The sequence below is a fragment of the Hippopotamus amphibius genome, chromosome 2 (genome assembly GCF_030028045.1).
Source record: "Hippopotamus amphibius kiboko isolate mHipAmp2 chromosome 2, mHipAmp2.hap2, whole genome shotgun sequence".
In the NCBI taxonomy this organism is placed as follows: Eukaryota; Metazoa; Chordata; class Mammalia; order Artiodactyla; family Hippopotamidae; genus Hippopotamus; species Hippopotamus amphibius.
In genome coordinates, this window is record NC_080187.1 from 194,156,560 (window position 1) to 194,173,098 (window position 16,539).

Below are 16,539 nucleotides of genomic sequence, written 5' to 3' on the forward strand. Positions count from 1 at the left end.
AGCCTAAAAGGTCTCCTTTGCTCTCCCTACTTCTAGTCCCCACCATCTGCCATCTTTTAAAACAGGTTTTGAAGATCACCCACCCACCCCCCACCCCCTCAAAAAAACTTACTAGATTTATCACATGGCTTTCACTCAAGCTTACTAGTCTTAACTAACACTGACATAGAACATTTTTTGATCCTTTACTCCCATTATATACTCCTTACTTTCCGTCTCCAAAATGTCCATATGCTTGACCTGCTCACACATATTATCTAAATGCATCAATGCAAACAAAATATTCTTTCAGTAAATATTTATTGAGGTACTGCCTATGTACCAAGCAATGGGGATACAATGCTTATTTTTAAAAAGGTATAATCCCTGCTCTCATGAACCTTAAGGTCTAAGGGAAGAGGTCGATGGTCTTCAAATAGTCAAGTTTTTATCTGTTTGTTTGTTTTGCCAATTTTAAATACAGTTTTATTTGACATTGCATTTTCCACTTACAACACAGTGCTTGTAAAGTGCAATGTTATTTCCTTCCCCTGTGCACACATTCCATGTTCAAGTATCAAGAATACCCAGTTTACTACAGCAGCTCAACTTTAAAACTGCCATGGAATTTGCTACAAATTTGGGTCCTTCAATGTTTTGTGTGGAACAATGCTAAACCTATGCTAGGTTGGCTTAATCAACCTCTTTGATGGTGGGCCCAGAGGAGGCACCAACAGATGGAGGAGCCCCATCACCAGGGAAGCCCCCGGGTATTCCTCTAGGCATTCCTCCAGGCATGCCTCCTGCACTCTGGTACAGCTTGGTAATGATGGGGTTGCAGACTTTTTCCACCTCCTTCTGCTGATGTTCAAATTCTTCCTTCTCCGCAGTCTGGTTCTTATCAAGCCAGTTGATTATTTCATTACACTTATCAAGAATCTTCTGTTAGTCCTCATCAGAAATCTTGCCTTGAAGTTTCTCATCCTCCACAGTTGCTTTCATGTTGAAAGCATAGGATTCAAGCGAATTCTTGGAAGACACTTTATCCCGCTGCTTCTCACCCTCAGCTTTGTACTTCTCTGCTTCCTGAACCATGCATTCAATGTCTTCCTTGCTCAAACGGCCCTTGTCATTAGTGATGGTAATCTTGTTCTCTTTCCCTGTGCTCTTATGCACAGCAGAGACATTGAGGATGCCCTTGGCATCAATATCAAAAGTGACTTCAGTCTGAGAAACACCACGGGGGGCAGGAGGTATGCCTGTGAGTTCAAGCTTGCCAAACAGGTTGTTATCCGTGGTGATGGCATGCTCACCTTCATAAACCTGAATGAGCACAGTGGGCTGGTTGTCAGAGTAGGTGGTAAAGGTTTGTGTGTGGTTGGTAGGAATGGTGGTGTTGTGCTTGATGAGGACAGTCATGACGCCACTGGCAGTTTCAGTTCCAAGGGAGAGAGGAGTGACATCCAACAGCAGCAAGTCTTGAACATTTTCGGATTTGTCTCCAGATAAAAATGGATGCCTGGACAGCTGCACCATAAGCAACAGCCTCATCAGGGCTGATGCTCGTATTCAGTTCTTTCCCACTGAAGAAGTCCTGTAGAAGTTTCTGAATCTTGGGCATGTGGGTTGAACCACCCACCAGGACAATATCATGGATCTGATACTTGTCTAGCTTGGCATCCCAAAGGGCTTTCTCCACAGGGTCCAGGGTGCCACGGAAAAGGTCAGCATTCAGTTCTTCAAATCAGGCGCGGGTAATAGAGGTATAGAAGTCGATTCCTTCATAGAGGGAATCAATCTCAATATTGGCCTGGGTGCTGGAAGAGAGAGGGCACTTAGCACGCTCACAGGCAGTACAGAAGCGACAAACAACCCTCTTATTCTCACTGACGTCCTTCTTGTGCTTGTGCGTGAACTCTGCAATAAAATGGTTGGCCATTCGCTTGTCAAAGTCTTCTCCACCTAAGTGGGTATCTCCAGCTGTAGATTTGACCTCACAGATTCCATCCTCAATAGTGAGGATTGACACATCAAACATGCCATCACCTAAATCAAAGGTCAGCACATTTCTTTCTGCTCCAACCTTTGTGTCTAAGCCATAGGCAATAGCAGCAGCAGTTGGCTCCTTGATGATTCTAAGTACATTGAGACCAGCAATAGTTTCAGCATCTTTGGTAGCCTGATGCTAAGAGCCATTAAAGTAAGCAGGGACTGTGACAACAGCATTGGTGACAGTCTTCCCAAGGTGGGCTTCTGTGGTTTCCTTCATCGTTGTCAAAACCATGGATGACACCCCCTCTGGATAGAAACTTTTTGTCTCTCCCTTGTATTCTACTTGAAACTTAGGCCTGCCTGCATCATTCACCACCATGAAGGGCCAATGCTTCATATCAGACTGCACAACAGCATCATCAAATCTTTGTCCAAAGAGGCATTTGGCATCAAAAACCGTGTTGGTGGGATTCACTGCAACTTGGTTCTTTGCAGCATCACCGATCAATCGTTCGGTATCAGTAAAGCGACATAGCTTGGGGTGGTCTGGTTCCCCTGATCACTGGCAGTTATTTCCACCTTTCCGTGCTGGAAGACACCCACACAAGAATAGGTGATGCCAAGGTCAATGCCAACTGCAGGTCCCTTACACATGGTTGCTGGAGTGGGGGCCCGGCTCGAATGGAGGAGAAAACAGCAATCTGGTAAGGTGCCGCCACGTGCAATGAGAGCCAAACAGTCACGTATTTTAATTGCAGTTGCTTTAAGTGCTCTGCGAAAAGAAACATGGTCTATGAAACCTCATAAAAAAAGGAGCCTGTCTTGGACTTAGGCTTTGGGAAAGGCTTCCTGGGGGAGGTGACTTGAACCAAACTGAAGGCTGAATAGGAGTTAACTTGTGAACGTGAAGGCCATGTGTAGGAAAGGATGTGTGGAATACACAAGTAACGGAAACAAGGACAGTGTGGCTGCCACGCAGAGAGAGCAATGAGAGATGGGACTAGAGGGGGACCCAGGCCAGACCAGCAGGGCCTTATCAGCAATGCACAAATTCTGATTTTTATCATAAGAGCAATGGGAAAACACTGAAGGATTTTAAGCAAAGGAGTTACATGACATATTCTTAAAAGATAACTGGTGATAATGTGGAAAATGCAGGGTTGGGAATAGATTGGAAGGTGGGTGGCATACCAGTTAGAAAGTAAGAAGTGAAGATAGCTTGAACTAGAGTAGGGGTGGTGGAGAAAGAGAAATGTACAAATTTGGGATAACTTGAGAAAGTGTGGTCAATAAGGCCAATGGATTGAAAGCAGGGAAATGAAGAGGAAGAGGCAAGAAAGGATCTTACATTTCTGTCTAGTTCACTCAGTGGAGAAAGTGTCATTAAGATAGGGAACACTGGACACACATCAGGTCTGGGGAGAAAAGTCTTGTGTACCCCCTCAGCCAGCCTTTAAAATGTCACCCAGAAATTACTAAGGTATGACTGCTCCGCTAGTATTAGACATTGTGACAGGCTTTCCTGTATCTTGGCACCATCCCTCTTGGTAGATTCTATAAACTCAAAGCTCCCCTCCTTGGTGAAAGACAGTTTTATGAAGAAACACTCAAGAGTATTGGTGGAAGGAAACTTGGCCAGAGCAGGAACCTGTCTATTCTCCCCTGAGCGGAAGCCAGGGTTTTCGGATAAAGCACCTGTCTCTAAATCCCAATGACCTTCCCATGTGACTAGATGCCCACATGCCTGGAAAAGAGTCTGATCCTGCAGGAGCTTACAAAGGAAGAGGTATTCTTGAACTTCACTTTCAAGGGCATCACAGAGGAAAGAATCATCCTGGCTTGTCATCAGTTCTAACAAAATGTTTATTTTGTATTGATTTTTCCCCCCACTGGAGACTCCAATGGCAGCAATTCAAGGTGGTTTTACTAATAGGGAAAATGATGAAACAGTATCTAACACCTTAACTTTGACCAATGGCTTGGAAAGGAGAACTGAAACCTACAGTGAAGACGACTTTGAGGAACTCCAGTATTTCCCAAACTTCTATGCACTACTGAAAAGTATTGATTCAGGTAAACATTGTTTTCTGACCACGTGGAACAGAAACAGTAATTCCAGGAAATGTGTGGGTGGGTTTTTTTTTCTTCCTGTTTTCAATTTCTAAATTCAACCCTCAATGACACATTATGGCCTCAGGGAAAATAGTTCACATTGATTTTTTTTTTTTCTAAAAAGTTGTACTAGTCATGGAAATATTTAGAAAAGGATAATCAGGAAAGGTGGAATTTCTGGATAACTTAATCTTCATGTTAACAGAAGTTTCATTTATTTGTCTAATAAACAGGTATTGATTGAACACATGCTGTGTTCCTGGTATTGGAGTGAACCTTGCACTGATACAGTGATGAATCAGAGAGTGTTCCTGGCATGACCCAGTCCAGCCTCAACTTTTATTGCAAATCTCTTTTTCAAAAGGCTTTATTTTCCTCTCTTAGTAGGACAGTGTATGGAACATAATTTATCATTTTTAAATTATGCTTTTTAGAATTTTGCTTTTTAGATATTTTCAACTTGTCTTCAAATGAATTGAAGTGAACTAAACACTAGACTAATAAAGGTCAGGAGCCCAAAACACACTCGGGAAATGATTTGCTTTTTTTAAAAAGACAAAGTCCTCCATGTGTTGCTCTTTTTTCTTTTACATGTGCACCAAAATAAGCTGACTGAAGATTTCAGTTCATGTTTATTTTTGGTTAATCTGCAAGGAGGGTAATAATATGCCAATTTTCTGTGATCAGATAGATGCCCTGCCCTGCCTTATGGCTTTTCTTCTTCCTGTTTAAAGATTCATCTCCAGACTAAACATTTGTCATAAAGATTTCTGTAATTGTAACACATTTCCCCAAGAAGTGACCTTAGAATAAGCTTTCATTTCTGGAGAACATCCTTTTGTCCTTCAATCCCAGACATTGGCCAGATGGCACCAGCCCCCCTGCTGGTGTCTGCAGGGCTTGCACATCTTGAGGGTCCATTCTGAGCCATCTTGCCCCACTGGTTGGCAGATACCCAGCTCAGAACCTCTGTCATCCTGGTGAGTCACTTCTTGTCAGTGAAGTGCATCAGCGTGATACCAAATATTTATACAGATGTGACCTTGAGCAAATAACATGATTGCTGAAGTTATTATTTACCTGCCCTTTTCCAGGATTCCTCTCTACCAAGTTTGTGACCTTTATGGTATTTTTTAAGAGTCCACTGTATGGAATGTTCTTTATTTTATGTGTTTTTATCTTTCAGTTTCCTTGACCCCATTCCTTATTCCCTTTATTTTTATAGACTTTGAATACTTACACTAAGGTCTTTGATAGTACCCATCTTTTATATCCAAGGTCTGAACCAACTGAGAAATAAAAAAAACAGACAGAAAACCAAAATATCTTTGATACTGATACAGGCTAGGTTATAGAATGTAGCTTAGTGTGAAGGCCAGCAGTGGACCTGCTTACTCCCTACCTCAGTCTAGGTCTTGGAACAGCCAATCCTGGAATAGTTTGAGTCTGTAGAGCAGGCACTTTTTTCAGGTCCCTGCCTTCCACTGTTCCAGGGGAGCAGAAAGAAGAAAGACTCCACATCTTCATCAGTCAAGAGATGTAGACTAATGGCTGTTGGCTACCAACCTCATCTGTGAGGAGGGTGAAAAAACTGGGGGGAAAGGCTAGAAGTATGTAGAGAAAATCCTTCATGGCAGCTAAAAGAATAGGGAAGCTGTCCTCTAGCAACTTAGTTTTCCTTTCCTTCAAAAATGGAAATAGATTTTTTTTCTAGTTTTAGAATTAATGCAGCCACTGAACTATTATGGAATCATTGGCCACCTTATTCTATCAAGATACAGAAGAGTATGTCAAATATGAAGCATTTCCAAGAAACTGTTAATAGTGGTTGCCTATAGGAAGTAGGCGTTGAGGGGAGGGGGAGGAAGAGAATATTGCTTTCACTATTTACTTCCATACCATTGAAATATTTTCACTAGATGTGTATATTCAAATGAAATAAAGGTTAGGAAGCAATATATACTACTGTTAAAAAAAAATCAACATTGCCTTTAAAGAATAAAGATACGTGTGTGTTGCTATTTCAAATATTAAGCTTGATTAATGAAAACAGGTCATTCTTTCCCTCAAAAACATATGACCTGCGTAGAGAAAGTTTGTTGGGTTACCAATCTCCTAACTTTCTTTTTGAGTTTATATTATCTCAGGTTGCAAACTGTCTCCATCATCTACTCTATCAATAAAATATTTTAGATTAAGGTAGACCTTTTTGGAGAAGTTATAATTACCCATTTCTGAAAAGGTTCAGTATACCTGTACCTTGTCCTGTATTCCCAATCACGTCTTGGGCTTTTCATAAATTAAATATATTTTAGCTGTAAATGGTTTAGCTATAAATGTGGGGAGAACTATTTCAATAAGATGCTGTACTTCATAAATTAACATTGAAAGATGAAGCTATACTCCACTAGTTTTTAAAAAATTATTTTGTCCTTTTATATAGAGAAAGAGGCAAAAGAGAAAGAAACCCTGATTACTATCATGAAAACGTTGATTGACTTTGTGAAGATGATGGTAAAATATGGCACTATATCTCCAGAAGAAGGTGTTTCCTACCTTGGTAAGAGTCCTATCTCTTTTTTTTTTCTAATTAATTTATTTATTTATTTATTTATTTTATTGGCTGTGTTGGGTCTTTGTTGCTGCACACGGGCTCTCTCTAGCTGCGGAGAGCGGGGGCTACTCTTCCTTGTGGTGCACAGGCTTCTCATTGCGGTGGCTTCTCTTGTTGCAGAGCACAGGATCCAGGCACGTGGGCTTCAGTAGTTGCGGCACATGGGCTCAATATTTGTGGCTCACGGGCTTAGTTGCTCCATGGCATGTGGTATCTTCCTGGGGCAGGGATCGAACCCATGTCCCCTGCATCGGCAGGCAGATTCTTACCCACTGCGCCACCTAGGAAGTCCCGAGTCCTATCTCTTTTGAGTTTTCACAGTGGTTAGTTTTCATTGCCCAAAATGAATGAGAGATTTGGCAATAATTATTTTACTAATTTGATAATTTATGCCAAAATAGCCTGAATAATCTGGGTAACCAGCTTGGTAATGCACACAAATGAAATTAACCAGACATTTTCAACTCTTTATCTTTATAGATCCAGTTCAAATGCAAATATTTCACCTTTGTTATATTTTTGTCTCATTAACATTTTCTAATAATCTCCTCAAGATAATATTATTAAAATTTGACTTATGCAATTGTCTTTGCATGGCTAGGACTAACAGAGTCTTGATTTTAACCAGTGGGGGTCTGCATGGTGAAGAGGAAGGAGCACTGGACTGGGTGGCAGAAGTCCTGCCTCCTGGTCCCAGCTCTGCCTCAGACCAGGTCTGTCATGCTGGGGAAGGCACTCACCTTTCTGGACCTCAGTGTCTGTATCTGTAAAATAAAGGACTCTGTTACCTATAACAGGGGCTGGGAAACCACTGCCCATGGGCCAAATCTGTCCCATCCCCTGTTTTTGGGTAGCACACAAGCTAAAAATAGCTTTTACATTTTTTAATGGTTGAAAAAAAAATCAAAAGAATAGTGTTTTGTGACATGAGAAAACTACGTAAAATTCAAATTTCAGCGTCCATAAATAAAAGTTTTATTGGAACACAGCCATGTTTCTTTGTTTTAATGTTGTCATGGCTGCTTTTGTGCTACAGTGACAACACTGAGTAGACCATATGGCCCACAAAGCCAAAAATATTTACTATCTGGCCCTTTATAGAAAAAGTTTGTCAACCCTTGATTCCTTGGACTTTATAGATAAGCTTAAACAATCTTTGATTCTGCAGGTAGATTGTTTTTTTGTTTGTTTTTATAATTAACATTTGTGTAACACTTGGGACAAACCAGACATTGTTTTGAGCACTTTACATATGTAAACTTTTTATAAATTTATTTATTTCTTTATTTATTGGCTGCATTGGGTTTTCGTTGCTATGCATGGGCTTTCTCTAGTTGTGGTGAGCCAGGGTTACTCTTTGCTGCGTTGCGCGGGCTTCTCATTGCGGTGGCTTCTCTTGTTGCAGAGCACGGGCTCTAGGCACGCAGGCTTCAGTAGTTGTGGTGCATCGGCTCAATCATTGTGACTCGAAGGCTCTAGAGTGCAGGCTCAGAAGTTGTGGTGCACAGGCTTAGTAGCTCCCATGGCATGTGGGATCTTCCCGGATCAGGGATCAAACCTATGTGCCCTGCATTGGCAGGTGGATTCTTAACCACTGTGCCACCAGGGAAACCCTACATGTAGATTGTTAAAAGAAGAAAAGCCTTTTGTTTTCCTGCTAGGTTTAGTTAATCAATAAATACCATTAATCTCAGATGTCCTTGGGGCAAGATGAACTCAGGGCGCCTTACTCTGATCACTGATAGGGGAGGGAGAATCAAATGGAAGAGAAAATCTCATAGAAAAGAGTAATCCTGAGTTATTCTGTATGAATGCCATTTTTTTTTCTACATGAAAACTAGTTTTACTGTTTTTTTCTAATTATAAAAGAACATATTTATTTTTAAAAATCAGTCAGTGCAAAAAAATGTTTAAGACAGTAAAAAATCACTCATAATACTAGCATCCAGGTAACATTCTGATTTATATCCGTCCAGATGTTTTTCATGTGTGTGTGTGCACACACTCACATACATACCTGTGTCATTTTTTTCTTTTATCTTATTTAACAAAAAATGAGGACTTCCCTGGTGGCGCAGTGGTTAAGAATCTGCCTGCCAATACAGGGGACACATGCTCAATCCCTGGTCTGGGGAAGATCCCTCATGCCACGAAGCAACTAAGCCCATGCACCACAACTACTGAGACTGCACTCTAGAGCCCTCAAGCCACAGCTACTGAGCCTCAGTGCTACAACTACTGAAATCCACATGCCTAGAGCCCATGCTCCACAACAAGAGAAGCCACTCACTGCACTGAGAAGCCAGTGCACCACAATGAAGAGTAGCCCCTGCTCACTGCAACTAGAGAAAGCCCGCGTGCAGCAACAAAGACCCAATACAGCCAATAAATTAATTAATTAATTAATTTTTTTAAATGGGCTTAAGTTATACACTGTGCTTTGTGGCCTACTTTACCCACTTAATAGTAGATCAGAAACATTGTTTCAAATCAATCATTGTTTCATATCAATTTCTGTGACTCAGATATTCCACACTTAAGTCATTTATTCCATAGAAATAAATTAGAGATGCCATAAAGGCTTGTGTGCAAGCCAGGTATTTCCACTATTATTTATAGCTGTGCTGTCTAATGTGATAGTCACATGTTGCTGTTTAAATAAACAGTAATTAAAATTAAGCAAAATTAAAAATCTAGTTTCTTAGTTGCTCTAGGCACATTTCAAGTGCTCACTTGCCACAAGTAGCTTATGGCTACCATATTGAACAGCACAGAAATGAGCATTTCCATCATTGTGGAACGTTCTATTGGACAGCACTGGTTTAGAAAACAAAAGAATGGAAATAACCTTGTTACCCCACAAGAGGAGACTATCGAAATTATTCTTATTTAGACTGAATTCTATTTTTAATGTTTGTATTTTTAATAATTATATGTTTATAAATTGTGGTTTTAATATATTGTTTATAAACAATATTTTTATAAACAATTGTTAATAATTATATTTTTTATAAATACAAACAACATGGGAAAATGTTCATGATAGATTCTTGGATGCTTAAAGCCATTTAGAATATGACCTTAATTTTCGAGTTAAAAAATGGATATACATAAAGAAAGTTGGAAAGAAATACACCAAAGCATTATCTGGGCAGAATGTGTTATTTTTTCTTTATAATTTTCTGTTCATTTTCCTATATAACCTTTACAATCAGAGAATGAGTGGCATGGAGAGAATTTTTCTGTGTAAGCGTGTTGGCTTTTGACTTCCGTTGCCATGGATGTCCACCCTCAGACCCCCGAGGGCTCAGGGGCAGCATGGGTAGAGAGAGGAGTAACTAACCTCCTCTCCTCCATCTCAGCATGTGACGAACAGTGATGAGTCATCTACCCTTCTGTTCTGGTCCCAAGAGTGTGTGGTGACTACAAAGCTTGCCAGCTGTAGTCACTATTTCAAAGAAGAAAGCAGAGTGCATCACACAATAGAATATATTGATTTTCTTCTCAAAAGGGGATGGGGTAGGGTAGAAGGAAGCGTTTTCTTGGGGAGAAGTAATACAAAGTAATAATGGAACTTTTATAGACCAATTGCAAAGAAATGCTTGTTTGCAAATAGCCCTGTCCTATTAGTGAGATAGATATGTAACTGGTTAAATAACTGAATACCGAGGGTGTGGATTCTAATTCGTTGACTGCCTTGAGGTGGTCACAGTCTAGATTCCTGTCTGGTAACACCTACAAGATGTTACTCCAAAAAGCAGAATTAGGACAAAGACAAGGATACAGACTTCAGCTTAAAATGAGTAAAGAAATTCTCACCCTTAAGACACCTAATATAATGGAGGTGTTAGCTAACCCTATGGTGGTAATCATTTTGCAGATCACAGGTGTATCAAATTAGTATGTTGCACTATACCTTAAACTTACACAATGTCCTATCTTAATGAAAAAAAAAAGTATGCCTAACAATAGAGCTGGCTGCCGCATGAATGAGTGAGGGCCCTGAATGACAGAAATCCAACTGTTTGGCTTAAGCAACAAGGGAACTTATTTCCTCATGTAACTGAAAAGTCCAGGGGTGGAGGTAGGCTGGCTTCAGCTTTGTGAAGGCCGCCATAGTGTGAGGAATCGATCCCTCCCCATCTCACTGACTTCCTGTATGTTGATTCATTCCAGATAAACTGCTGCATTATGGAAACAGGATGGCTGGCATAGCCCCAGGCTCACATCCTCACAGTACAGCAATCCTAGGGGAAAGAGAGCCTCTTTCTCTTAGCATCGAATCTCACTGGCCTGGCTTGAGTCATGTGCTCCTCCTTGAACCAGTCACCACAGCTTGAGGGCTGGAGGAGCCAAATATGCTGAGAGTGGGAGAGGTCCGGGTTCTCCAAAGTAAAATCAAGATGTAGTTACCAGGAGGCGTGGAGAAGGCCAAAACCACAGGTGTCCCTTATAGGCCCCAACCCTAGATGTTTCCTAGCAGTAGTCGCAGAAATGTGGAGGGACTTCTGCAATTAACTGAGTAGGAAGCTGAACTTGAGGATCTCAAATTGTATGCCTTTCCATCTTGAGAGCTAATGATTCCTAGAAATATAATCCGTATCAAAGCATCTTACTAGTGGTGCTAACATGGTGGAATTACAATTGTGATATTTCTGGTGAGATTTAAACATTTCTGGCAAAACTTTGAAATTATCTTTTAGGACATAAAATTTTATTTCTTCTCCTCCCCTCTCCAGAAAACTTGGATGAAACAATTGCTCTTCAGACCAAGAACAAGCTAGAAAAAAATATTACTGACTATAAGAGCAAGCTTTTCCCAGGTATGATTTATTTTTACTATTTTTTTCTCAGCTTTTAGCAAAATAATCCTTTAGAGTGGTAAATCATGAACTTCAATAAACACTGATAAAGAATTACAGATTTGGGGACTTCCTAGGTGGCACAGTGGTTAAGAATCCGCCTGCCAATGCAGGGGACATGGGTTTGATCCCTGCCCGAGGAAGATACCACATGCCATGGAGAAACTTAGTCCCTGCGCCCCAATTATTGAGCCTGCGCTCTAGAGCCTGTGAGCCACAACTAATGAGGCTGTGTGCCACAACTACTGAAGCCCATGCGCCTAGAGCCTATGCTCCACAACAAGAGAAGCCACCACAATGAGGAGCCCATGCACCACAGTGAAGAGTAGCCCCTGCTCGCCACAACTAGAGAAAGCCCGTGTGCAGCAAGGAGGACGCAACGCAGCCAATCAATCAATAAAATAAATTTATTTAAAAAACAAAAAGAATTACAGATTTCAAAAAGTTTGAAAACCTGAAATCCAACCATAGGATTAAATAGCTATAACCTTGGCCTGTCAGCACAGAAATTTGATCCGGAGAAGCACTGAAAAGAAATGAGGACATCACTGGATTGGTGGCTGGTAGGCAAAAGTGAAAGCTATATCACACGTTGAGCAATCCTTCCTAAAATTCTCCTTTAGGTATCTTTTTCTCTCCCCAGATCACCACAGCCCTCTGTCCCCTCTCTGCTGCCCCCTCACGTGCTCGCCTCTCCCAGCTCTTCTCTCTCCTCTGGGACAGTCTGTGCCCCGGTGTGGTGTGGTTTATGCCCTCCTCTCGGTTTCTTCACTCCTGCATCTTCACCCACCACTCGGCTTAGCACAGTGAACGCCACGGAGCAGAGCTGTGCAGGGGAGCCCTTCAGGGATGGGAGAGGCGCAAAAAGAGAAAAGGTCGCAACCTCTTATACTTTTAATTTTGTGTCCCTATCATAGAAATTATGTACCTATATTTGATAGAATACACAGCCCTTTAAAGTGATGTTTTTAATACCCTGGAAACACTCTTCCATAATGATGTTAATAACAAAAGCAAGGAACAGAATTGTGCTACGACTATGAAAAGAATTATGCATCAAAATACACGCCTATATACACTGCAACACTAGTAGTGGACGTGCTACAAAATGGGACAACAACTGACTGCTTTCTTTTTTCCTATTTTTCTATAGTAGTGAACCTTCTATTTAAAAAAAAAAGCTTATTGTTAGACTGCTTGTTGTTCCCTATTTTACTGACTATAGCGATGCACTACAATTGTTTTCAGGGGGTTACCTACTTCAAGGTTTATGATTCTTTAATTCAACACAGGATTTCTAGAAGAAAATAGAGTTATTTTTTAAGTGAGAAGTGAGTAAGGGTTATTATTGACAACAAGCGTCTAACTCTCTTCTTTGTGTTAGGGTGACCAGGGTTAAGGGAATATGAAGAAAGAGGCAGGAGGGGAGTCCAGCCACAGCCTCAAACCCTTAGGTGCTACTCCAAGTAAAAGACTGTTTTCAAAAACAACATCAAGGAGAGACAGGGCAACTACAGAGTTATTTTCATTTGGAATCAAGACTCAAGTTTGCTTTGAAAGCTGACACATCCCACTTGAATGCCTACACTGATTGAAATAAGGAGAATAATCTGCACACTGATAACAGTGTGGAAGAACAGAAAACACACAACCAGAATGCACAAAGCTGGGGGTGGGGCTGTTGGCCCAGCTCTTCTGCTAACTCAGTGGGTGGCCTTCGGCACATCTCTTCCCTCTTTGGGCCTCAGTTTCCTCTTCTGTGAAATGGGGGGAGGGAGGAGTCAGACTAGATAATCCCTGAGATCCCTTTCAGCCCAAAGAATGATCTGATCTCAAACTAAATCTTTTCAATAAAATTTACTTCTACACTAGAAATTAATTAATAGGTAGGAAATAGGGTTATAACAGTAAATATCTGATTACAGTGCCATCAGAGAAGAGTCATGAAGAAACAGATAGTACCAAGGAAGAAGCTGCTAAGATGGAAAAGGAATATGGAACCTTGAAGGATTCCACAAAAGATGATGACTCCAACCCAAGAGGAAAGACAGATGAGCCAAAAGGTATGGAATTGACAGCTCTACATTGACAATGAAATTGGGGAAGCAAAAACTTTCACTTGAAGGGTCAGCTGAAAGGCAAGCCCCACCAAATCTGAGAAATTAACACCATCTGTATAGAAAAGATTTAGCATGTGGTGCCTTTATTTGAATAGCAATCTTTTTTTAATGGTCTTTAGTCTCCTGGAATGGCAAATTGGTTTCATCTTTTGATGATCTTTAGTGTCCAATCGGCTTTTTCACTTGGAGAGAAACACTCACGACCATTTGTGCATTGTTCAATGTCCAATTAATGATCTTATGAATTTATTAAGCAATATTTAAATAAACAACATAATTGACACTCTTAATAGTCACATACTACTTTAACAAAGCCATCAAAATTTATGGATTTAACAAAGCAAATTTTCCTAATCATTTATAGTAATTGCAATCTGACACCTTCAAGGACTTGATTAAAAATCATAAATCAAATATATTAAATTTCCTTAAATAACCTAAATACCTTAACAAGAAAAAAAAGCAAACACTAAACTAGCCCAGTAATTATAAAACTTTTTATCCTTATTCTTACACATTCCTGGGGTCAAATTTTTACTCAGCTCTAGTAAGTCTATATGATATAAGTTTACATCTTCCGAGGTTTTGAGAAACTTTACCATCCCTCAGAGAAGGAGACCCTATGAAGTTGCAAGTTCAAAGTCATTAACCCTCTGATTTCAGGTCAGGATGTGGGATCTGGTTACATAGTCCAGTGTTTTGAGCCCCTTTAATTACAAAGTGTGCTGGTTACATCATGGAAAATTTTCATCTGTCTCTTAAGATATTCTTTTTCTGAAACTCAGTGTCTTTACCAGAAGTTGTGAACAGATGGCTTAAACCTACTTTATGTTTTTGTCATTATGATACATTGAACTCTTTGGTATAATTGGAACCTTATTTATATCTTATTTGTATCTCATTAGTGGGGTCATATAGAGGTTTCATTCCCTGGAAGCTGAGGGAGTGGGTCATTGTTCTCTTGGGGGAGGGGGTAGTGAGTGTGACATTCAGCTAATTTATCATCTGGAAACACACCGTTGGACTCCCCTTTCACTGTTTATTACATATAATCGTTAATGGCAATGAACTGACAGACTTTGCTTATTCCTTTCTGTAATATGATACGAGACCACAAAAGCTGATCATCTTCGCAGTATAGCTCTTAATTTTGAAGAGACTGCTTGGGCCACATACAAGTTCCCAATCTCTCCTGTTCATAGAGATAGAAACAGGTTCACAGTCCTACCTGATAAGAGACCCATGCTTAATACACAGTGTCTGTGCATTAAGATGAAAAGAAACTAGCTATGTATTTAAATCTTTGTAACTTAATAACAGCAATAAAAGTACAAACTCTTTCTCTTTGATATTAGTACTCTCTTTGTTAACACTTTATATTAACTTCCCCCTTTTATGTAAGTTGTTCCAGTTGATGATGATAGTGATGGCGATATTGATTTTTCTGGTGTAGCTTGTGCAGTAGGAACTCTGGATCCAAGTTTTTCCTTTGTCTTTTTAGTACTGTACCCAGTGGCTTTTAAAGCATCTGTGCTGTCTGGCAACAACAGGCTGTTATCTTTTTTTTTTAATTGAAGTATAGTTGATTTACAATGTTGTATTAGTTGCAGGTGTACAGCAAAGGAATTCATATATGTGTATATATACATATATATATATTCTGTTTCAGATTCTTTTCCATTAGAGGGTATTATAAGATATTGAATATAGTTACTTTGTTGTTTATCTATTTATATATAGTAGTATGTATCTGTTAATCCCAAACTCCTAAACAGGCTATTCTATACCTGAATTTTTCTGAGTTTTCCAGTCCCAAGACTTGAAATCAATTCTCCTTCAAAAAGTTCTGGTTCTTTTATGTAGAAAATATAGAAAAATCAAACCTGAGTTATATGAGTTCAAATGAGTGGTGATGTTGGCCAGAGGTATTGCTTGTATTTCAGCTATGGGGACTTTTCAAGACAGGGCCAAAAAAGAAATTTTTTCTTAATATATAAAGTTTATGTTGATTTTTCCCATCTCATGAAGTTTTAGATTATTGCACCCTTCTTTTCTTTAGGATGGATTTCACACACCATCACAATTTTCTCCTATATTGACGTAGCTGACACGTCAACTCTAACTGGTAGTAACCTATGTTGGGAAAGGTTATGAGGTTGCATCTGGACTCAGGAGGAAAGAATGGTGCAATGATTAATAATGTTTGTCGTGGGCGTGGAAAGGGGAAATTGGTGATATATGTGTCACCTTTGCTGAACAGTCATGCTGCCTTGATACTTCCACTCAACCCTAAGCCCACTTTGGATGAGTGGTAAACATTTTTTTAATATCTTTTAAAAACTGTAGTAAAATATACATAACATAAAATTTATCATCCTAACATTTTTAAGTGTACAGTTCAGTGGCATTAAGTACATTCATATTATTGTGCTACTATCACCACCATCCATTTCCAGAACTCTTTTCATCTTGCAAAACTGAAACTCTATGCTCATTAGATAGTAACTCCCCATTCCTCCTGCCTCTTCAGCCCCTGGCAAAACCACCATTCTAGTTTCTGTCTCTCTGAGTTTGACTACTCTAGGTACTTCAGATAAGCAGAATCATGCAGTATTTGTTCTTTTGTGGCCAGCTTATTTCACGTAACATAATGTCCTCAAGCTTCATCTATGTTGTAACATGTGTCAGAATTTCCTTCCTTTTTCAGGCTAATAGTCTGTGGAATATATATACCACATTTTGTTTATCCGTCTATCTATGGACACTTGTGTTGCTTCCACCTTTTAGCTATTGTAAATAATGCTGCTCTGAATATGGGTATACAAATATCTCAAGACTCAAAAATATTCAATTTGGGCAG

The 16,539-nt window shown here is 39.9% G+C and overlaps 1 protein-coding gene and 1 pseudogene across 9 annotated transcripts in view; one reads left to right on the top strand and one right to left on the bottom strand.

The window, feature by feature from the left end:
• SCG3 (secretogranin III) overlaps positions 1–16,539 on the top strand; it is a 44,263-nt gene that overhangs the window by 13,381 nt on the left and 14,343 nt on the right. For 8 of the 9 annotated variants that reach the window (XM_057724673.1, XM_057724666.1, XM_057724670.1 and 5 more), the window contains 4 exons: positions 3,867–4,044; positions 6,527–6,643; positions 11,437–11,520; positions 13,485–13,622. In XM_057724673.1, the coding sequence (XP_057580656.1) occupies positions 3,867–4,044; positions 6,527–6,643; positions 11,437–11,520; positions 13,485–13,622 (517 nt within the window). The remainder of the gene's footprint in view (positions 1–3,866; positions 4,045–6,526; positions 6,644–11,436; positions 11,521–13,484; positions 13,623–16,539) is intronic. The other variant, XM_057724668.1, reaches the window with a different exon arrangement.
• LOC130846425 (heat shock cognate 71 kDa protein-like) lies at positions 673–2,625 on the bottom strand (annotated as a pseudogene).